This window comes from Mus caroli, chromosome 2 (assembly GCF_900094665.2).
Source record: "Mus caroli chromosome 2, CAROLI_EIJ_v1.1, whole genome shotgun sequence".
Classification (NCBI taxonomy): Eukaryota; Metazoa; Chordata; class Mammalia; order Rodentia; family Muridae; genus Mus; species Mus caroli.
In genome coordinates, this window is record NC_034571.1 from 149044801 (window position 1) to 149068048 (window position 23248).

Genomic DNA, 23248 nt, shown 5'->3' on the forward strand with positions numbered 1-23248 from the left:
CACCAGTCACACACAGAGGACAAGAATTGGAACCCACATCACTGTGTCCAGACAGCCAGGTGGACAGGCCATTCTACGTGTGGCCTTCTCTTTGGGGGATCATAGAGACCATCCGTGGATGAGCGGCAGAAGGGTCATCAGAGATTGTCGGGGTGAGTACCTTCAGCCACCTTCTTCCTAGCTCCCACCCTTCCCTTCCCCCACTGCCCCTCACCACAGATTTGACTGAGGCTCCAAGTGGAGGCCAAGTGGTCTCTTGTCAGGAGTTGAACACTGGATCTCTCTTAGAGGTGGGTGTGACAAACCCTGGCATTTAGCCATTTGCAACAAAGGTCAGGTGCTCCAGCTTACCACACAAAATTGAGCACAGGAGAGGGAGGATGGAAGCTAGGTTTAGCATCCTAATGCTCATCTTCATTTCTTACAGACACTAGTGCTAACAGATGAGGAGGGGCGGAGTCATTGCCCAAGGCTGCAAAACCAAGCAAGGGATCTCCCCTCTCCCTCTCCCTCTCCCTCTCCCTCTCCCTCTCCCTCTCCCTCTCTTTCCCGATCCCCCTTCCTGCCTCCTCTTCCCCCCCCAGGACCCTGTGCACACACGAGCTAAGCTACCCTGAAGGGGAGGGGCCTGTGTTGGGTTAGAGGGGGAGGTATGTGTGTAGGAGGGTGTGAATGGCCACTACTACTGAACTACAGCCTGTGTTCTTTCTTTCCCCTTCCCTTCCATTCATTTCCTTCATTTCCTTTTTGTCTTCCCCTCTACTTCCTTCTTTCTTTCCTTTCTTCCCCTTTCCCTCCCCTTCCTTCTTTCTTTCCTTTCTTCCCCTTTCCCTCCCCTTCTTTCTTTCTTTCCTTTCTTCCCCTTTCCCTCCCCTTCCTTCTTTCTTTCCTTTCTTCCCCTTTCCCTCCCCTTCCTTCTTTCTCTTTATACCAGAGGTCGCATCCAGGGCCCTACACTTGCTAGGCAAGCACCTCCTACTGAACTGTGCACACTTCCTTAGGCAAAATTACGTCTTCAAAGGGTCAGTTCTTTTGGTCTGAGCATTCCCCTTCAGGTTTTTGCTATAGCACACTCTGTTGGCTTTGACAGGGAGCTGAACTGTAGGCTGTTGGTCCTGGGAAGCATTCTGAGATTTTTGGTCCTATGTGTTAAATGTTAGATAGAGGGGCAGTGAGATGGCTCAATAGGGAAAAGTGCTTAGCATACAAGCCCGATGATCTGAGTTCAACTCTTAGAACCCACATAAAAGTGGAAGGAGAGCCTTGGTCCATGCCCACAAATACATATACACACAATATATACACACAATATTCTTTTTTTTTTTTTTTTTTTGGAGATAGGGTCTCAATGTGTAGCCCTGACTGACCTGAAGACCAGGCTGGCTTTGTTGCAGAGATCCACCTGCCTCTGTCTCCCAAGTACTGGCATTAAATGTGTGCACCACTATGCCTAGCTTATGATATATTTTCTAAAAGTTACACAATGGGAAATTGAGGCTTGGGGTGCAAATGGCAAATGGACTTAATCTTGGTCATTTATGGAACCAGCGGTCCTGAGTCCCTAGTGTGGACCTTAGGTATCCTACAAGAGAATCAATGTTCCCAGGCCAGACTTCTGGAAAAGGTACTGAAGTGGCCGGAATTCACAGCTGGAATTCACTGTGCACGGCTAACATGTGCTAGATGCTAACTGCACATGCGGCCTTGAATGCCGAATTGCTCACAGACCCACCCCGTGGCCACTTGGCCTGGGGATCACAGGTGAGAGGGAGCAAAGGGCGACTGGGTAGGCATGGATCCAGTGGGGTGTGCCCAGGCACCTCCTCATTGCTGGCGTTGTTTTGCAGCATTTCCTCGGCCAGGCCCGAGGACTATACCCTGTCCTGAGCTGTGACAGAATGAAAGGCCGGCAATGGCGGTACACTCAGCTGGTAAGGGCTCAGTGCAAACTGGGGATTCACTTGGGGAGGGGATGAGCTCTCTAGCAGGGAGGAGCCTGGGCTAGGGTGGAAGGGTATGTGTCTGTCTGTTTGTGTGTCTATGTGACTGTGTGTAGTTACCCCTCTTAACTCCTTTCCAGCTGGCTGGGGCTTTAAAGAAAGGGCTGATGGAGGACCTAGAGCATTCCCAAGGTCCCTCCTTCAGAGGGAATAGATCACTGTTGCTGTCCTTTTGGGGGAAAATTTCATCATGAGGATTCCTCCAGGTTTGAGCCTGTGTAATGGAGAGGATAAGGAATATTAGATATTCCTTCTCAGACAGGCGTCTCCTTTTTTTTTTTTTCCCCGAGACAGGGTTTCTCTGTGTAGCCCTGGCTGTCCTGGAACTCACTCTGTAGACCAGGCTGGCCTCGAACTCAGAAATCCGCCTGTCTCTGCCTCCCAAGTGCTGGGATTATAGGCATGTGCTACCACCGCCCAGCGAGGCGTCTCCTTCTATGGTGAGCCTGATGCTATTATGTATAGGGCTGCTCACATGTGTGAACATATACTTGAACATACCGTGGTAGAGTATGAAAGCTCAGTTAAATGAATGAGCATGGAGTCCCAGCAGGATCCCTGCCCACTGATACTCACACATGTATATAACCCCAGCTTGCACTCAAAGTGCACTGACAGCCGACACACCCACCTGCCCACACACATGCCTCTATTTCAAGCAATATACAACTCATGTGGGCGAGCACACATTTTGTGGAGAGCTAGGTGTGACAGCACTTTTTCTACACTGACTGAAAGTGAGCCCCAGGGCTTTCCTGTAAGGTGCAGAAATCAGCAGTACCTTCTTAGGATCCAGGGAGAGAATTCAGAGACACCAATAACAGCAGGCTATCCACACAGGCCTCATTGCAGAGTTCTGGACGATCAATGTCAGCCATTCTTATAGTGGGTATTGTTGTAGCCACTATTTCCTGTCCTAACACACACAACTACAGCAGAGCCGGACTCCCACCTGCCCTCTGTCCTCTTCCAGGCTTAGAGCTCAGAGCCTGGTGCTTACCCTGGGGCTAGACCATCGTGACCCTCTGAGTGGCACTGTGCAGGCCTTTGCCCACCCCATTCCTTCACTAGCAGTGACTAGCCAGGAGAAAGCACTTTGGAGGCAGGGACAGCGTCTTGCTTGTGGTGGGTGCTTCCCAGCTCCTTTGGGAACATGCTTCTTGAGTGTGAGCTGGGGTTATCCTTTGGGCTAGGACTGCGGGGTCTGGGCAGGGGACAAGACAACCCTAGCTTTTGAGGTCCCGAGGTCCGGATATGGTGACAGCTGGTGCCCCTGTGTCCTTTGATCTGCCAAGCTTCTTTGTATCTTTACAGCCCACAGAGATGGAGGACACACTGTCTGGGGAGGAGGGTGAGGAAGAGGAAGAGGAGGAGTCAGCCCCAGCCCCAGCCCCCCAGGACCCTGTGGAGCCTCAGCTTACAGAAGCTAGTCAAGTCCTAGATGCCTCAGAGATTAAGCAGGTTTGGGCACATTCTATGTAGTAGGACTTGAGTCCTCAAGTCCTCTTCCCTATACCAGCCACACCTGGGGCACTGAAGTCACAGCCACAATGTCCCTAGCTAAATGTCATTTTGAATCAACCATGCTTTCTCCCTGGGCTTCCCTGTCCTCTCCAGTCACACTACCACCATCCTTCTCACTGGGTAGAATTGGGGAATCTGGCCAGGGTGACATGGATCCTAGAGACTAAAGCCAGAGCCTGGGTGGAACAGACACTTAGGGGAGTACCAGGAGGGGGACTTTGTCTCTTATCTACCCTCTAAAGACCAAGTGACCAAGCTGAGTTCTCAGAGATCTGCCCTGGGTTGGCATCCAGGCTCTGACATCTATTCACCATCTCCCTGAACCTCGATTTTCACATCTATAAAATGGGAACCAAATTATAGCTAATAGGCATGGAGTCTCTGGCAGAGTGAAGGCTGAGTGGTGGGAGAGGAGAAGATGGAGGCAATCCCTTCACTCAGCTCCAGCTCCATCTCCAGCTCAGCCTCCACCTGCCCCCGAGAGTCACTGGACACCCTTGGAGTCTGGTCTTCTGCACATCAAGGGATGGCTTCAGTCTGCGGAGACTATACCGACAGATGGAGGGTCACAGTGGGCCAGTACTGCTGCTGCTGAGAGATCAGGATGGACAGGTGAGCTGGGCTGGGGCATGGGGGCTCCCAGATAGTCCAGGGAAGGATCAAAAGCAAGAAAGCAGAGGACAGATTACATCACCTGTAAGGTATACGGACAGTGGCACTGAGACCGGTCACACTTGGAGCCAGGCCACCATTTGCTCACTCATGTGTCTGAAGTCACTCCTGTGTGCCAGGTTAAGATATGGAGCAGAGCAGGATCAAGTCAGAAGTGGTCCAGCACTCTTAGGGTTAACAGTCTAACTTCCTGTCTGTGTGTGTGTGTGTGTGTGTGTGTGTGTGTGTGTGTGTGTGTGGCGGGGTGGGGCATTGAGCAATTAACCACCAACACCATGCATTACACACACTCTTACATTTGCAAGCACAAGCCCATGGATGGGTTGTTTTGATTTATTTTGAGGCAGGGTCTCATTCATTAAGACACAAGCTGGCTCAGAACCCTAAATGTAGCCTATGCTGATCTTGAACTGCAAATCCTCCTGCCTGCCCCAGTCTCTCCAGTGGCTCTTACAGGAGGGTTTCAGGCAGGAGATCTATATCTCAATGATGGATGCATATTTTGAAAATATCCTCAGCTGCTGGTGGTGGTGGGAAATGGATTGTAGGAAATCAGAGAGAGCAAAGGCCTAAATGCCACAGAAGAACTTCAAGGGCCATGCCTGAAATCTATGTGGTCACTCAAACAATAGAATTTCTGGCGGATTCTCCATGCAGAGGGTGGGTGGGATTGCAAGCTGGTTTTAAATGTTCCTCTACAGAAGAAACAACAGAGTTGGAAGAGATCTCATGGGGGCTCCAAATAGACAGGAGGGTCTGCCTGGAAAGGCTTCTTGCTTGAGAGCCAAGAAACTCACCCAGTTTGTGCAGAGCCCCTTCTGTGGCAGAGACTACGTGCTATGAGAAGTTTCTCCTGGCATTAAGCCTAAATCCTGCACCCCAGGACCCCCCCATGCAGCTCTGTGATTATCCACACCCCAATGCCAATAGGCATCCCACAGAAGGAAGATGGCTCTATCAGTCACACAACTAGCAGGCAGGGGAGAAGCAAGGAGCAGAGCCACAGCTCCAACGTGGCAGGATGTGAGGCACATTCTTGAGATAATCAGGGGCAATTGAATACACAGTGATACAAATCGATAATACCAGAGTTGTCGTTAGTTCTCTTGGCATGATGCTAGCTAGCACTGGGCTTATATAAGAGTAAGGAGGTGGTGGATTAGGAGTGAAGAGTCATAGTATCATAGTCAAGTGGGCCTGAGACGTATCAAGAGAGAAAGTCAGTATGGGAAGTAGAGCAAACTTCCCATGAGGTCCAAGGTGGAAGGAATCTGTACTTATTTTGACCTTTAAATACTGCTACTGCTACTGCCACTGCCACTGCCACTGCCACTGCCACTGCCACTCCTACTCCTACTGCTACTGCTACTGCTACTGCTACTGCTACTGCTACTGCTACTGCTACTGCTACTGCTACTGCTACTCCTACTGCTACTGTTACTACTGCTACTGTTACTACTACTACCAATAATAGTAATTTTTGGCAGTTCAAAAGGGCCCTGCATGTGCTAGGCAAGCATTCTACCAACTGAGCTCTATCCCCAGCCCTGGGCTTTTCTGTACATTTGAAGTTGGTGGAGAAAGGTGAGAGGGAGCAGCGTATGTGTGGGCTGTCAGCGTGTGCTCTGGCATTGAACAGGTACCAGAAGGAAGCATCCACAAAACCACATACATCACCTTGGGGAGGGAGGGGGAGGGTTGATGATGCTTTTTTTTTTTTTTTCCCTGTAATTTCTAGCTCTTCTAGAAGCGTTCCTTGTACGAAATAAGTACATCTGGAGCCAAAGCAATAGCTCAGTTAGTAAAGTGTTTGCTATGCAAGCATGAGGACCTGAGTTCAATTCCCAGCAGTCATGAAAAAAGCCAGGCGTGGCAGTTTATGTCTGTAACCCACAGGAGGCAGGCACCCTGGCCAACAAGTCCCATTGGTCAGCTCCATTGTTAGTGAGTGCCTGTCTCAAAACAGCCTCTATTGCTGGCAGAAAGCAATCGAGGGAGATACTCCATATTGGCCTCTGACTTCCATATGCATGGGAACACACACGTGTGTGTGTGCATGTGCATGTATGTATGTGTACCTGTGTACACACATGAACACATTCATACAATACACACAGACACACAAAATATATTTAAGAAAAGGTAGGCTGGACATATTACATGCCTGTAAAGGCTCTTGTGGAAGTAAGATCTGGGTTAGCCTGGGATACACAGCAGGACCCTGAAGAGACACAGACACTTAGACAGACAGAACAGAGGGTGGCAGGTGGGGTGGGGGAGTCATGGCAACTCAGGGAAGGCAGAAGTGTACAACAGAGGGTGGCCTGGGGGAGCAGCCCTATCTCCATCTCTGCACCCAACTCCCCAGGAGTCCCAGAGGCTGAGCATGTACTTCGAAGTCTGGTGAAGGAGGTGGCTGGTGGACTCCCAGCTCCTTTCTTGCCATTTTCTCTGTTTTCCAGATGTTTGGCGCCTTCTCCTCCTCAGCTATCCGACTCAGCAAAGGCTTCTATGGTACTGGAGAGACATTCCTCTTCTCCTTCTCCCCACAGCTAAAGGTGAGGCTCAACCTTCTGTCATGGAGGAAGGCTATGACAGGTCACAGCTCTGGGGAGTCCCCATGCTGGGCTGCCTCTTGTCCACTTCTCCACAGGGCAGTGGTAGGCATGGCAGTGCCCTCAGCTCACCATCAAGATCTCCAGAAACCATGAACTCATTAAGCGAGGAAGGCAGGTTACTCTGTACAGGATGGAAAGGGCAAGATGGGATCAAGTGTGGTAGACCTGAGGTGTGGGAGGGGAGGATGCTTACAATGGCATCTTGTAAAGTATGCACATGAAGGCTGGAGGAGAAAGAAGGAGCCGCACAGTCCCTGCGTGTGAGAAGGGGAGCCCAGAGAGCCCTTGGAGCCAGAAGAGGCTAACTCTGCTCTGTCTGTTTCTTTCAGTGGGGTGCAGCTCTTCCTTGGCCAGGCTAGTACCAGAGCAGCCAGTGTTCTCAGACCAGCTCTTGGCAGGCCACAGTCACAGCGAATAATGGATGGGAAAGGGGTAGGCGGGAGTGGAAACACGGAGCGGGCTGCAGAGCTGTAGAGCTTAGGCCGGGCAGAGGGCCAGCAAAGCCAGAGGGATGGAGGGTGAACAAAGGTGGGGTTGGAGAGGAGCGGTCTCCCTGGGGTCAAATTCTTGGAGCAGTGGAAGCAGCTGAGCGATGCGTAGGACAACTGTAGGACAACGTGAAGGAGCCAGGATGATGGAGGGCCATTCGAAATGAACTGGAGGGGCTCCCTTGCTCTCCCCGCTAAGGACAAATGCTGGATGTGACCATGAAGACAGTGGCTGGAAACTGCAAGCGAGGAGGAAAGGCGAGGAGATGGGTAGATGGAGCCTCGGAGTTCACTAGGGGGCTGGAAAGGAAGGGGTCCCCTTCAGGATAAGCAAAAGAGCTCAGTGGCAGGCACCAGTGACTCCTCAGAGGGCACAAGGGGCTGAAGAGCTGGAGCTTATGAAGAAGGGAGACAGGGGGTCCCAGACATCTTCTAGCTATAGATTTTTCCACTGTTGGGTTGTTGGCTGACTGCAGCTGCCGGGTGCTGCCCGATCGACAGAGCGCGCACAACTTTTATGACAGTCACAGCAGCAACTCACAGGAACTTACCACCTCACGGACCAGCGCATTCAGTCATTGCAAAAATCCCACAGGTGCACGCTGCTATCTTTGCCTCGTCTTACAGATGAGGGAACCGAGGTGCAAAGTGGTTGGGGATACACCCAATTCAGTCAGTGGTGAAGGGAGATGTGCAAACCAACCCCGGAGTCTCCACTCAGGCAGGGCACTCCGGAGGCAGAGGACATGGGGGAGAAGGGTGCACACTTGGGAACCACAAAGGTGGACGGATCAGCGTGTGAGGTAGAACGTGTAATTAATTGCTTAGTGTGCCCTTGACAATGAGTTGTTCACAGTCTGTGAAATGGATGGAGAGCTAGTTGTGGGTGCTTTTGTTTGTTATTAGAGGTCTCCCCACCAGCACACAGACAGCAGTAAATACGCTCTGCCACACAGTCATCAAGTCTCCCACCAAGATGGTCAAAGGGGTGTGGACAGCCTTGCTAACAACAGAACATACCTGGTCTGTTGCTCTGTCAGCGGCAAGGAACTTTCCCTTCTTGGGAGAAAGGCAAAGGTGTCCCCAAGACCGTAGGCTGGTCACCCACACCTTCCTTCCTGCAGCTCATATTAAAAGTCCAAAGCTCTAGCATTTTCCTCTTGAACCAACATTGTCTTGTTGGAGCCTCCGGCTGCTTGCTATCATCAGAGCCGGGGATTTGGGGATTTGGTTCTCTGATGACTGCCCTTGCCCAGTGGCTCTTCTCGTGATGTCCGTATACCATGGCTCTTCTCCAACCTCTTTCTAATATTGGTTATTTGTTTTTCCCTCACTTTGCCCCAGCAATGCCAGCCTAAACTGGAAGGCAGAAACCCAGGCCCACCCTGACCCAGGGCCTCCGCACGTTTTGTTCTGCTCAGCAGCCCTTCCACTGGATCCATACACACCACCCTCCAGACTACCCTGCTGTCCCCATCACAGTGACTGCCCTGGCTACCTTGTTTTAAGTGACCATTCCCTCTAAATCCTTATTGCCTCCAAGTGTCACTTCTCTTTCTAGCATCTCTAACATACCATTGCTTAGCTCTTTATCAGCCTTCCCTCTACATGTCTCCGAGGCAGTTGTTTTGTTCATTGTGTTTACTGTTCTACCCAATGCCTAACCGGGCCTGGTGCATAAGTGCTAAAAAAAAAATTATTACATGAAATCCATTACTTCCAGGGGGTCATGGTCATCCCAGCCTGTGATTACAGAATCCCATACTTTGAAAAACTTGATTCTTGCCTGTGTCTTGGCCTGAGCTCTTTATGAGTTCCCAGCAATTGCACAAGTAACTGCTACTCCAAGTAACACGTGGAACTTTGTCTTAGTTTCTTCCACAGCAATGTTTATCTTGCTCTTTCAAATCAGAAGGACGCGTCCTTGAAGACAGCAGAGGAAGCGCAGAAATGCTTCAGAATCGCCGTCTTCTTGTGCTCACTCCTTAGCTTTATCGCATCCCTGCCCAGCCTGGCCTTTATCTTTCTATTCTTCCGGGGTTGGGGAAGAGGAGTTGTTCCTTGTGATTGGGACATCGAATTACAGGAAGCAACATACTGGACTTTGGGGCCCTTTAAAAGCAACTTTATTGCCTATTTTGGTTCTTTAGTCTTCATCCTTTTAATTCATGAGTGTGGCAAGGCACCCAGGGGGTTCTAGAATTACATTGTAGCGGGGCAGACAAGGCGAGGCACACTGCTGCTCAAATGGAGCTCAGAGCTAGTAGATGCCTAGGGAAATCAAACAGGGGCTCTCTGCAATGACACTCAGGCTGTAGGGTAAGAAGTGACCCTTGAAGACTGGGTTGGGAAGGTCTGTGGACAGAGGGGTCTGAATGTAGGGAGGCCCTAAGGCATGAGCACCTTCAGGTGTTGGTGAAAAGGAAGGCCAGTGTGGCTCAGGTGTAGTACTTAAGGGGAGGAGAGGACACGGAGGTAAGCAAGGATGGGGGCAGGTTCACGCTGGCTGGCGGACTGAATTCTGTCTCTTTCACAGTGGAGGGTGCCAGAAGGCCTTAGGTAGAAGACATATAGTGTGATTTAAAGTTGGTGGGTCACGCGGGTCACTATGGAGAGGGTTGTGGGAAGTATATGGTGTGAGATCAGGAGGAGGCTGTGACCTAGATAGTGGGACGGAAATTCACAGGGGTTCACGGGGAGTCTTAGGTCATGATAGGTTGGTCTAAAGGCAGTTCCATTCCAGCTCCAGGCCTAGCTGCCTCCCTCTTTCTAGCTTTGAAAGCAGGAAGCTTTGGAAGTTTGTTTGATTGTTAGCATTTATTTGGCACTGCCAGGATGCAGGGGATCTGTGGCAGAGGGCGTAAGGGGTGAAGTCCAAGGAAATGGAAATCTTAAGGCCTGGCAGCCCAGTCTTTCCTGGAACTCATTGGGCCCAGAAGCCTCCAGTCCCTACACAACACTGCCACCATGTGGCCTGGAGTCAGACTGCAACGACAGCACTCAGAGGTGACCCCGCTTTTCCTTTTCCTCTTCACTCAGGTCTTTAAGTGGACAGGGCACAACTCTTTTTTTGTGAAAGGAGACCTGGACTCACTAATGATGGGCAGTGGAAGGTGCGTGTCTCTGTCCCCCACATCCTGGGGTGGCCCATGGCCCTCTCCCAAGGGTGCTGCAGGTGGAATGGGCAAGGTGTGTTCCTCTCAGGCAGACTACAATGCCCTTTGGCATCAGCACCACAGCCCATGCCCGGATGGCCACACTCGACCAGCCCATCCCCATCACACACTTAGTGACATCTTAGTGTGACGTGACTGGGAACGAGGAGTCACAAGATGGGGAAGTCCCAGAGTTCCGAGTCCCACGGGACAAGGCTCAATAGAAGATGTGCATCTGGCTAAGAACACAGCCTGTGAGTTTGGGGGCAGGCGTGGGAGTTAGGAAAAAACAAAGGGTGTCCTCACCCTGGGGTGACCCCTATGTGGAAGCACATTGAGTTATACCCTGAAGGTAAGAATAAAAGCATTCCTTTATCAGCTCAGCTCCACTGAGGGGCAGCAGGACACAGGGCACATCAGCCATCGCTGATTACCCATCCACTTCCTGCTTCCAACCCAGGTTCTCTTTCAAATGTGATGAGAATGTTCTAAAACAGGGTTGAGGTGATAGCTGGACCACTGTATAAGTTATTAAAACCAATGGCTTGTTTAAAAAATGCCCTACACGTTAGAGAGCACATGAGGAGGCCCCAAATCCTGGTGAACTGGAAAGGATGAGAACAGCCATGATGGAGGGACAGTGGTCGTGTGGTGATGGCAGCCAGTCACAGAGGCCTAGCACATGGCACAACCATGCCGAGATTCCCCGTGCGTGCGTGCATGCACACGCATATGGAGAACTGAGGCTGACACCAGGTGTCCTCCACGGTCCATCTCCACCGTAACATTGAAGCTGCCTAGGCCTCATGTGCTGCCCTCCCTGTGCTAGGCATGTGACCTGACTGGCTTTTTATGTTGGTGCTGGGGGGCAGGTCCTCGTGCCCGAGTAGCAGACATTGTACCTACAGAGCTGTCTCCTGAGCTCGTTCCCTCTCTCTTCAGTGGCCAGTTTGGGCTGTGGCTGGATGGAGACCTGTACCATGGCGGAAGCTACCCCTGTGCGACCTTCAACAATGAAGTGCTGGCCCGCAGGGAGCAGTTCTGCATCAAGGAGCTAGAGGCCTGGGCTCTGAGCTGACGCCTCCCGGGCCTTCTCACACAGGGCAGCCATTCTGCCCAACTCAGGATGGGGAAGAACCCTCATGTGGACTGTGGCTCTCGGCCAGCCTCCTTATGGCTTGAAAACCCAAGAACAGGGGCAGCCACTGCTCTCCAGCAGAGCTGATTATAAGGTGTGAAAGACATTGACTGAAGAAGCATACAATTTGTCTTTATGGGATTTGACAATCCCTAGAAGATCAAAAAACAAAACAAAACAAACAAAGCAAAAATCCTACCCGCCCCCCCCCCCATAACATGTTCATATTAAGTCAAGTCAGGTGTATGCACGGTGTGCACGCACACGCACAGGCGCACACACACACTCGCACTTCTCTTGTGTGTTTGAGAGATTACTTTTACTTTAAGAGCCTGGACTCCACTTCTAAAAGACTAATAAAGAGAAGCATTCTTCACTCTGTTGTCTCTTCTGGAACCCAAATGGCACCGCTGAAGGCCAGCCACGGGTCAGGCGCTCACACATCTGTCACTTGATCTCACAGAGCTATGGTTGGACATTATGTAGATCTGGACGGAGGCTGAACCTCTGTAGACAGAACTCGGGGGGCTTGAGAGGAAAGAGTCTTTGAGCTTACGCCCCCATACCCTTCCGTGCATGGTCTGCCTTCTGCTGGAAAGGAGCCAGCTAGTGCCTGCTTTTATTTTGGTGAGGAAAACCAAGTACCTGGGACCTTGTCCATACCACTGTCCTGCAAACCCCACACAATGCTTCCCCACCAAGAAGCATCTATGTGGGCCCCACAGAATGTATTCCTTCGCACAGGAATCCAAACCGGGCATGCAGGGTATGAGAGACTGCGATTAAGGAGCTTGCCTCGAGTTTCAGGATAGAAACGCTCATGAAAGCTTTATTGCAGCTGTCCCCTTACCCAACTGATGTCACCGTCACTAAACCTGTGGTTCTATTTACAGCAAGCTGACAGTATTCAGTAACTCGAGAGACTAAGCTGTTAAAATCTCCATTTTTAATGCAGTCTCGTAAATGGCACAGGTACTCACAAGGAAATCAGCTTCAAAGGCATAAAATGGGTCCGATTTGTTTCCCACATACCACGGTACAAAATTAGGACTACAAAACTCCACAATAAACCATAATGATTTAAAAAATATGGACTGGCAAAAATACAAAAATATTCGCAGAAAACTTTCCACTTCTTAACCTTGAGTCTGGGCACACAAAGGGGAGGGGGACCCCTGGCTGTCTCGTGGATCTACAGAGGCACCGTGGCTAGTGGGGGAGAGCTAGCACCTCCAGTGCATTTATGACCCCATAGTGGCAGACACACCAAATACTCTTCACCCATGAGTGGACAAGACAGAACGTGGCTACCCGGAGGAGAGAGGCAGCACAAGGCTGCTCACACGGAAGAGCATCATCACTAAGATGTCGCCTCCAGCTCCTGCCTCTGTCCCCACTGCCTGCAACTCTAGCATTTCTGTTGACCACTGTTGGCTCCAATTGGACTCAGTTCCTGGTAAAGCTGTGCAAAGTGGGAGTGGGGGGGCAGCAGGGAGAACCACAGCAGCTCGGAACTGGTAGGAACAGCAAGCTACAAAAAGAACCTGAGACTCACTGCGCAGTCGCTAAGCTCACAAAGGCAGTCCAGAATGTCCTAAAACCCGTAAACACACTGCAGCAACAGTGGTGCCAGAGAGAGCAGCCAGAGGGTGGGGTCGGTGGTCATCTGACCAGTTCAGCTCAGAAGAGGTGGGCGAAGACCTGTCCCCAGGCTGGCAGCAGTGAGTCCCCTGGGGCTGGAGGGGTTGCAGGTGCTTTAAAACTGTGATCTTGTCTGGAGTCATGACAGACTCAGGAGTAGCCTGGTATGAGGTGTCCTCTGAACCTAGCCTCTCCTAAAGCAGGGGACAGGGGAAGTTGTACCAGGAAGACAGAGATGGAGCTGAGGTCATCGGCAGAGTACCCGCCTGACACACCTCAGCTCCTCTGAGGAAAGAACTGCTCCCGATGCCCCCCACGCCTGGCACTTAACAGGGATGGAAGGGGTGGGGTGTTGGGGGAGGAGCAGGGTGACGGGCACCTCTTCAGTGGGCTAGGATTTTGTTTATTTTTTAACTACACGGTGCATCACAATTTCCATTCTAGTTTGTACCCTTGTCTCAATTCCTGATTTAAAACCAAAAGACAATCCTTTGTCCTAAGAGGTCAGGATGGATGGGAGAGTTACCCTGGGAAACAGGTTGCTAAAGGAGAAAGGTTTCAGTTAGTGCTAAAAATACACCAGCTAACGCTTCTTACAGCACCTGTCTCAGTCCAGAGGCACCACGGCCAAGGCAACTCTTACAAAAGAAAGCGGTTAACTGAGGGTGCGCTTACAGCTTCAGAGGGTTAATCCATCATCATGGGGAGGAGCATGGTGCTGTGTGGTAGGGAAGGAGGGAAGGAGGAAGGGAGGGAGGGAGGGAGGGAGCGAGAGCGAGAGAACAAGAGCATGCACACCTTCTGTGACACACTTCCTCCAGCAAGGCCACACTGTCTTGATCCTTGTAATCCTTTCAAACAGTTCCACTCCCTGGTGACCAGGCATTGAATTATATGAGCTTATGGGACCATTCTTAGTCAAACCACCACAGGATAGATAGGAAAAATTTGTTAATGTTACCATTTTTCATTTTGAATGAAAACGAGACCACCACCCCAGCATGAGAATACATTCCAGATATTAAATAAAGGTCATTGGTGGGCTCTGATTATATTTCCTAACTTAATTGTGTAGAGGGAAAGAGGTTTTTGAAAAGAACTAACCACAGATATTCACTTAAAATTTTAGACACGTTTTTACTTTGGATACTTCTTGGAGGCAAGATGAAGTCTTATTATTCCATTTCAGAGGTGTTATGAGTGGAGCTATAATGTCACCATCCTATTAAAGAGAGAGAGAGAGAAAAGAGAGTTAGGACACAAAGAAAAGCCAGTTTCCATCATTGTATCCGGGCTGTGTCTCAGACACACACACCTCTGTCCTGCACATAGATTGCTTCTATATACACTTCCTCTTGAGAAATTCAAAGCTGTACATGTCCTGTGACTGTATAAACTAGAAAACACCATAGTCCTAAGCACACAGAGGTCTCATGGGAAACTGGCTGAATCACAGCACACAGCTGCCCAGAGCTGCCTGAGTTCACACCCTGCTTGGGGCTCATGGGGAGACAGAAGCCACACTGCAGGCTTGCTTCTCTTTTTCCCTAGTCTCCTCGAAAACAAATGGGCCAGGTCTGCAAATGGGGGAGGACACAGAGGAGGACAGGGACAAATGACACCCAGAACACTGGGACCGTGACTTACCGAATCTGAACCTTTTTCTTTAAATAAACCTCTTAACTTTGGCCCCATCAACACAGGCTCCAGCCACATGCATGCACCCTTCCACCCAAGGGTCACACAATGACCTGAGAGGAGGAAGCATGAGCAGCAAGGCCCCTGGCCACGCCCGCCTCCTGGAACAAGGCCGGGCTGTCCCTGACCATTCGTCTCAGGTACTCAGCACCTCTTAAACCCGCAAACCCACCACTCGCGTCTCCTTTCTAGCCCTTGGGTGGAGTGACAGTCTGGAGATGAAGAGGGCAGTGCAGCCTGAGGAGTTTCCCTCCCATCTCCTCTGGCATGGGCTTCAGGGCGTTACCACTCTATGGTTCCAGCTGCTGGAAGGGGCCTCAGCTCCTGGACGCCCCCCTGCTCCCTCAGCCTGTCTAAAATACAGTAAGATCACCCAGGCGCTGAGTCACTGTTCCATTTGTTCCTTCAGTTACTTTGGTAACATCCGGATGTTAAGTTGTCTTCTGCTGAGCACACCGGAGCTGACTGGACAGAGCTCCTGGGAGCTGCCGCTCCTCTCAAAGGCAGCCGCCCATCACACCTTCGGACTTCAGCTCCAGCAGGTGTTAAGAATTCGAACTGAAAGATTTCACTTGCTCCAGTACAATGGCTTCAGGCTGCCCCTGGCACACGGATGGCAGGGGGCATCCACCACTTGATGCTGCTCCTGAAAGGGCTCATGGTCTCTGTTAGCTTTTTCAGCTCTCCCCGTGCTGTTTCCGTCTCAATGCCCGCCCTGCTGCTGGCCCTGGAAACAGCTGCTGATCTCTCTCCTCCTTTAGGAGTTGGCCTGTAAGCTTCTCCTGATGCAGGCTTTTCTCATCTAGCCAAGTCTGGCAAGTTCTCCTTTGCACCCCAAAGCACTTAACACTACACAATTGCTTTTCACTTGTGTGTCTGTGGTATACACTTAGAGTGAGACACAGGCACTAAGGAACTATGACCCTCTTAGGTACTGGCTTCATCGTGGTTCCTAACACAGGGCCTGACAAGAAATAGACCATGGTCTAAGGCATTTAGCACACACACATTCTATTTCCGTTTTCCTTTAAAAAAAAAAAAGTGTGTGTATGTTGTGTGTGTTTAAGGTATGTATGTGTGTGTGTGTGGTATGCGTGTTGTGTATGATATATGTGTATTCTGTCTATGTATGTGGTATATATGTGGTATGTGTGTGATGTATATGTGTAGTGTGTGTATGCTGAGTGTGATATATGTGTATTGTGTCTATCTATATGTATATGTGCGGGGGTGTGTGTGATGTATATGTGTGCATGTGTATATATGTGTATTGTGTGTGTGCAGGTAATCTTGACTGTGCAGGCACACACTCCTCAACCTCTTTCAGAATTTTCCCTCGGCATTTCTTATTTTATGAGTATGGTACCCACGGAGGCCAGAAGAGGGCATCAGATCCTCTGGAACTGGAGTTACAGCTGGTAGTGAGCCGCATGTGGCTGCTGGGTGCTGGGAATTGAATCAGGGTCCTCAGCCATCTCTCCAGCCCCACATTGCTACAATTTAAATGAGAACTTCTCAGTGGATAAGAAGGATCACTTTCGGGCTTTCCTTAAAGATTGAAAAGTACACCAGGCGCCTCTGTGGCTGCATCCCTATACTCGCATCTTGGGAAGCGAGGCAGGGGACCTGAAACTCAAGGCCAACCTCAGCTACACAGCAAAGTTGAGACCAACCTGAGCTACATAGGACCCTGTCTCACCCCAACTCCAGGTTTCTTTTTCTTTTTTTTCTTTTCTAATGTACGAGGATGAGCGAGCGTCCCCCACCTGTGGCTTGGTGAAGTCCCTGAGCGCACACCACTGAACAAAGTGCTTCCCGGCGGCATCCAGGCTCTTCCAGTCTTTCTTCTTATAGTACACCCGAATGAGCTGCTCTGCAAATTTCTCTGGCAGCAGTTGTGACACCTTTTTTTATAAAAAGAAAAGGTTTTATTATAGCTTTGAGTTCATGCTGCCGAGAACTACTCAGCTGCCTCCCAGGTTCTGAGGAACCATTTTTAATGTTGAGTTAAAAGCACTGCGCTGCTCTCCTGTTTTATTCCAATTATAATTCAAAGGAGAAATACTTATTTATTGCAAAATGCCTCAGAATTTTATGTTAATTACTATGGAGCAATGGGCTATGCACAGACAGCCTGGTCTCCCCTGGTGGGACCTGATGGGTGGTAATTTCCACCTACAAGAGATGGAAGGCATTCAATCATGTCTCCTGGACCCCTGGCTCCTGAAGAAGTTACTGCACCCACAGGAGAGGCATGTGGCTTTCAGTCACGTAGACAATGTCCCAAGCTTCTGGTATTCTGGCTAGACGCCTCCCTACAGTTACCTAGCAACAGCAAGATAGCCTAGCCCACTATAAGAGGGGCTGCTTGGCCCTACCTTTCTCTCTCTCTAAGCTTTTACCTCTCTTATTCTCTAGCCTTCCTTCTCTCTCTCTTTCCCCCTTCTCTCCACGTGGCAATGGCCGGCCTCTCCCTCTCTCTTTCTACCTTCTTTCTTTCCCCCTGCCTTTCTACAATAAAGCTCTAAAACCATAGACTGTCTCTGACCATCAAGGCCCACCATGCTTAAACAATGGGATAGGCTTTTTCCTAACGAGCCGCTCTAACCTCCCACCAGAAGGCCTTCCTATGCTGCAGCCAAGGATCGGGACTAAGAACTCTCGCCTGTGTGGGAACCACCCAGTGACTCCCTCTCCCCCTGATCTCTCATCCCTTATCTCCGGGGCCAAGTGTCGCCCGGGGCCCCTATTCTGTTCTCAGCTCCTCTGCCGTGTCCAGTGTGGGATACCTGAGACTGAGAACCTGGTACCTGGGGCTGCCCCTTGTCCACCACCCGCCGTGTGGGGTCAGTGGCTTAAAAGCCTGAAAGATACAGGACATAAATTATATACATACCACAGACTCTCATGTAAGATATACAGATAAGCCCATTTTACTTGTATAACTTCAGCCATGGTCCACTAGATTTTGTAACTGACACTTCAGACCAAACACTGCACTTTAAATGATATTCAGCAAACAGGAGACACTGGAAATTGCCTGTTATTATACCTCTTTTTTTGAGATAAAGTCTCATGATTATAGCCTGGGCTTACCTTGAACTAAGGATCCCACGTTCTAGGTGTATCTAGTACTTTATTTAATTTTTTTTTTTTCTTTTGTGGATCAGGGATTGAACCCAAGGCCTCAGGGTATGCAAGGTGAATATTTCTCACAACTGAGTTCTGTTCCTACCTCTCTTTTTCCTCCCCATCCTATTTTGAGAGAATGTCTTAGGCTCCTGGTATCAAGGCCTGTACCACTATATCCAGATATACATGTATATGTAGGTCTATTTCTTTATATATAGATTTTCTGGCTGGCCTCGAACTCAGAGATTCACATGTCTTTGCCTCCCAAGTGCCAGGATTAAAGGTGTGCGCCACCACTGCCTAGTTAAGATTTTTTTTTTTTTTTTTGAGGAAGGGTCTTACTACTGTTGCTGTGGGTGGCCTGGAACTCACTATGTAGACCAGGCTGCCTCACAGACATCCACCTGGCCATGACTCTGGACTGCTAGGATCAAAGGTGTATACTGCCATGCCCAGCTAGACCCAGTTATTTAATAATGCTGCTTTGTTTTATTTTGAGATAGTCTTGTGTACCTCAGGCTGGCCTTCAACTCCTGACTCTTAGCTTCCCAAATGTGGGGATTACAAGTGTGTACTAGCATCCCTAGCTTATGCTTTACTTATAAAAAAAAAAACTCATTAGTTTTATTTTATGTGTGTGTGTGTTTTACCTGTAGTATGTATGTGTGTATATGTATGTATGCATACCACATACATGCTAGAAATCAAACCAGTGTTCTCTCCCAGAGCTGTAAGTACTCATAATTACTGAGCCATTTCTCTAGCCATGCCTTTTTAAAAGGGAAAATAGATTTTTCTGTCATGCAACACATGCTGACCAGTTTCTCCTCCTCTCAGCTCCCCACCCCCTCCCCAGAACCACTCCCCCTCCTCCATCTCCCTCAGAAAAGAGCAGGTCTCCCAGAGACAACCAAACATGACAAAACAAAACACAATCAGACAAGGCAAAAGCCCTCACATCAAAGCTGCATCAGTCAACACGACAGGAGGAAAAGAGTCCCAAGAACAGGCAAGAGTCAGAGACAAGCCGTTCCCACAGTTAGGAGTCCCAGGGAAACACCAAGCTAACAGCCACAGCACACATGCAGAGTGTGGTGCAGAGCCAGGAGGCCCAGTGCTTGCCACCTCGGTGTCTGAGAGCCTGTGTGAGCCCTGCTTAGCTGACTCAGTGGGCTGCGCTCTCTGTTTATTTTTAACAGTACACACTAACTTTACAACCTGATTAGTATGCAGAACATAAACTGACTTTAAGACTTGCCAAACATATACCTCTAGAGCAGACTTTTCTTACGTGACCGTTACCTGCTCTTTATTGATCCTGACCGCTTGCTTGCTGTTGCTCTTACAATAGAAGTAAACACGATCAATTGGATTCTTGTCTTTCATCCCATAATCCACATTGATAACCTTAATTAAAACAACAGACAAGTAAGCAATCACATAATGACACGAGAAGTGAGAAATGAAGTGAGTCCTCTGGGGGCTCAGAAGTAGGGATAATGGACGTCATCATACATGGGATAAAAATAACTGGCACATGACCACCTCGGGGGATTTGGTCTAGGAACTTGGGTGGAGGGGGAAGTATCTATGAGTATTTACCTAAGCAGGGTACAAAGGCATTGCCTAACATGTGATAGACACCAAGAGACAGTAGACAACGTCTGTGTACACATGGGTATGAATAAGAGGAGGCCAGGTGTCGGCTTTGGCTGGCACTCTTCAGGTGCCATGCACTTCATTTTTCTGAGACAGGCTCTCTCACTGGCTGGGAGCTCATCCAGTCACTTAGGCCGAAGGTCCAGGGAGCTGCAGGGTCCTCTGGTCTTTCCATCCCTAGTTCTGGTCTGAAAAGTATGTGCTGCCATTCTCTCTCTCTCTCTCTCTCTCTCTCGTTCTCTCTGTGTATGTGTCTGTGTGAATTTTTTTAAGTGGATTCTGCAGACAGAACTCAGGTCCTCAGGCTAACGTGGCAGTGGAAATATAAGTGAGCAGGAAAGAGCCAGGTAGGAATCTTAAGAATTCAGAATTCAGAAGGTATTTCCTTGAGTTTGCCCCTGAAGGAGAAAAAAGGCAGCAAGATGGATGTAGTTTTTTTTTTTTTTTTCCAGATGGAAGACTGTCTAACTGCTAAAGGGAAAGTCTATAGGAGGAGGGACAGGACTGGCAGTGTTGGCTTACAGAAGACATGAATGCAGAATGGGCTCCTCAGGTGCAGTGTCAAGCAGGGTGGGCATTAGCCACATACACTGACTAGGCTGGCCTTGAACTCAGACATCAGCCTACCTTTGCCACCCAAGTGCTGGAATTAAAGGCATGCACCATCCTGCCCACCCACCTCCCTGAAGGGAAGGCATTTTTTTTTCTTTTTCTTTTTCTTTTCTTTTCTTTTTCTTTTTCAAGACAGGGTTTCTCTGTATAGCCCTGGCTGTCCTGGAACTCACTTTGTAGACCAGGCTGGCCTCAAACTCAGAAATCCGCCTGCCTCTGCCTCCCAAGTGCTGGGATTAAAGGCATGCGCCACCATGCCCGGCAGGCATTTTTTTTAAAACACAAATTTTCATTGAGTCTATTCTTGGGCCCACTTCTTACATCAACTATGAAATCTTCGGCTTTCAGTTCAACATCTGGCTCATTTTCAGGTTTGGCTTTAGCAACTTCTTGGGGAAGCCGTTCATATTCTTCCTAGAAGAGATAAGACCCCCAATTAGGATCCAGTTTGTCATTAAGCACTTGTACCACGTTACTTCTCTTCTTCGGCAAAGGAAAACACAGATACCCTGACAAGACAGCTCCACTGCGTGCTGGCTTTGAAATGAACAGGGCACTCTTCATTAAAAAAACAAACAAAACCCACCATCACAGTTCAGAAAGAATGTGGCTTTTATCTATTTATAGCTACCTCCTGCTGGTTTTGCAGTGATAGTGTTGCAGGCAGCCCCTGTGACCCTCTCCCAGCGTCTCCCCAGTAATCTGCTTAGAGTAGCAAGCTCGCCTTCCCCAGGCCTTCTGTATTTCTGGCCACATACAATACAAACGACATGCAAAATCTAAGGAGCCGACTGTCACAATGCTGGTCCAGTTCCTGAGCAATGACAGACTTTTAGTAGTTAATTTTTCAGACAGTCAAAAGTTAAAGGTCGGGGCTGGTGAGATGGCTCAGTGGCTAAGAGCACTGACTGCTCTTTCCAAGGTCCTGAGTTCAATTCCCAGCAACCAGATGGTGGCTTACAACCATCCGTAGTAACATATGACGCCCTCTTCTGGTGTCTAGAGACAGCTACAATGCATTTACATATAATAAATAAATTCTTAAAAAAAAAAAGTCTCAAATGCCTTAAAAAAAAAGTTAAAGGTCAATTTTTGACTGCATGGTGTCAAGTGTCCCTAATCAGCATTGCTTAAGGGTCAACAATAGACAAAAAAAAAAAAAAAAAACCCGCCTTCTCAGAGCCTTAGTGATGTTTGCACGGGTCTTATTTTGAGGGATTTCTGCCTTAGATATCCATTTTCCAGTGGTTGTATCTATCTAAAATTTGAGGCCCTTATTGAATTTGAGAGCACATATTTACAGTTGTCTAGACCTGCCTTTGGGTCCTACCTGACTCCTTTCATGAACAATTTATTGACTATTGCTCGGCCTCAGTTTCTTATCTGGTAAATGGGCCCAAGAATATTGAGAAGACTAAATGAGAATAAACAGGAGACGTGGTTGCTGTGATAGACTAATGGCTTGTTCTTGAGAACAGTGGCTCGATCAACCCTCCACTAACAGCAGGGTAGCTGGTGATTCAACTTACCTTCCTAATCTTCTTACCCTTCGGCTGGGTCTCACCCAAATACTTGTATAGATTGCGGCATTCAATGTTCCTTAAAATACTTTGGGCCTCAGACAACTGTGGATCAGCAGAGTGTAAAATCTCCAGGAAAATGTTATCTGTCAATGTGATGAAATTTCATTAAAATTAAATTTAATTTTAATGTTAAAATGATGGCAGGATTTAAAGACACTCCACTGGGGTCCTGAAATGGCCTCAATAAGGCAGGAACATTATGATGTCTGAGTCAAAGAAGATGGCAGCAAGAGAGGGAGAAGGCATGTGCAGAAGGGGGTAAGATGAACTGAGAGTGCATTGGAACCAATGGATTGAGCTGGCGCAGGCAGTGCACAGAGCCTAACGTATTACTGTGGGGCCTTCATTTTTGTACATGAGACAAGGTCTTGCTACTTAGTCCCAGATGGCCTTAAACATTTACAAACAAAATGATGTCTATGATCTACTTAAAATGGCCCAATGTGTGCAGAAAGCGGTACGTGGGGAAAACTTCTGTGCTATAACAGTTGAAGCTAAGTGACCAGTACATGTAAGTTTGTAAACTGACCTAATTAAAGGTTCTTTTTTAAGTTTTAAAATATTTTATTCTATGATCATAATAGAAGGGAAAAAAATCTCTTCTTTCAAATTTCTTTACAACTTTTCTAATTCAGATAGCCTTCAACCGAGTTCATGACCATCGCTTTCCACACAAGCGCTGTATGTGAATACAATCTTCTTGCTTTGTGTTTCTTTTTTGAGAGAAGGTCTCATTCTCAGAGAGGCTTGAACTCACGATGGAGTTCGGGCTGGTCTCCACTCGTGGCAATCCCCCTGAGTAGTGGGTTTATAGGTGTAATGTTACGGTAAATCTCCAACCCCAAAAAGCCTGGGCAAAGAAATCATAATTCAATTAATATGAATACAAGCTACACGGCTAGATTGGGCAGATCTACTGCTATGCTACTGTATTCCCCAGCTAGGAGGACCTTGTGGTTTTTCCAGCCCACGTGCTTCTGCTCCACTGTCCTTCCCCCTCCTCCCTCCCCTCTGTCATTCTCTATCTCTCTTCCTCCCCCAAACTTTTCAGCTCCACCTTCCTTTCTACTGCCCAATCACCGGCTCTAGCCTTTATTTTACAAGTTAAGGTGGGGAGAAGGCTCACAAGAAGTCACCAGTGGATGTGATTCACTCCTTGCCTGGAGCTCCTCCCAGGAAAATGGAATTAGCATCAAAATACAAGACCAATCTATCCACAACAAACAGTGTAAACCACTGCATCTGGCTGGACAGTGTGAGCCACTGCATCTGGCTGGACAGTGTGAGCCACTGCATCTGGCTGGACAGTGTGAGCCACTGCATCTGGC

The 23248-nt window shown here is 48.8% G+C and overlaps 2 protein-coding genes across 4 annotated transcripts in view; one reads left to right on the plus strand and one right to left on the minus strand.

Moving 5' to 3' along the window:
- Positions 1-11971, plus strand: Tldc2 (TBC/LysM-associated domain containing 2). Of its 2 annotated transcripts, none has more exons than XM_021156294.2 (7): positions 1-152; positions 1848-1931; positions 3315-3461; positions 3984-4136; positions 6659-6754; positions 10342-10415; positions 11400-11971. In XM_021156294.2, exons 2-7 carry the CDS (start codon positions 1899-1901, stop codon positions 11533-11535), a joined length of 639 nt encoding a protein of 212 aa, XP_021011953.1. In that variant the 5' UTR covers positions 1-152; positions 1848-1898; the 3' UTR covers positions 11536-11971. The 2 variants fall into 2 exon arrangements, with proteins under 2 accessions (XP_021011953.1, XP_029325481.1); XM_029469621.1 differs by lacking the exon at positions 1-152 and adding an exon at positions 1743-1761.
- A 553-nt stretch (positions 11972-12524) lies between these two features.
- Positions 12525-23248, minus strand: part of Samhd1 (SAM and HD domain containing deoxynucleoside triphosphate triphosphohydrolase 1) — a 39427-nt gene continuing 28703 nt past the window's right edge. The window contains exons 12-17 of one of the 2 annotated variants that reach the window (XM_021155904.2): positions 21867-22003; positions 20659-20751; positions 19369-19473; positions 16701-16838; positions 16305-16427; positions 14354-14458 (exon numbers count right to left, since the gene is read on the minus strand). In XM_021155904.2, the coding sequence (XP_021011563.1) occupies positions 16344-16427; positions 16701-16838; positions 19369-19473; positions 20659-20751; positions 21867-22003 (557 nt within the window). In that variant the 3' untranslated portion in view covers positions 14354-14458; positions 16305-16343. Of the gene's footprint in view, positions 14459-16304; positions 16428-16700; positions 16839-19368; positions 19474-20658; positions 20752-21866; positions 22004-23248 lie in introns of both variants that reach the window. The other variant, XM_021155903.2, reaches the window with a different exon arrangement.

Coding starts and splice junctions, on each gene's coding strand:
- Tldc2 (XM_021156294.2), top strand. CDS start 1,899: ATGAAAGGCCGGCAATGGCGGTACACTCAGCTG. Junction 1,932..3,314: donor AATGGCGGTACACTCAGCTG/GTAAGGGCTCAG, acceptor GTATCTTTACAG/CCCACAGAGATGGAGGACAC. Junction 10,416..11,399: donor CTAATGATGGGCAGTGGAAG/GTGCGTGTCTCT, acceptor CTCTCTCTTCAG/TGGCCAGTTTGGGCTGTGGC.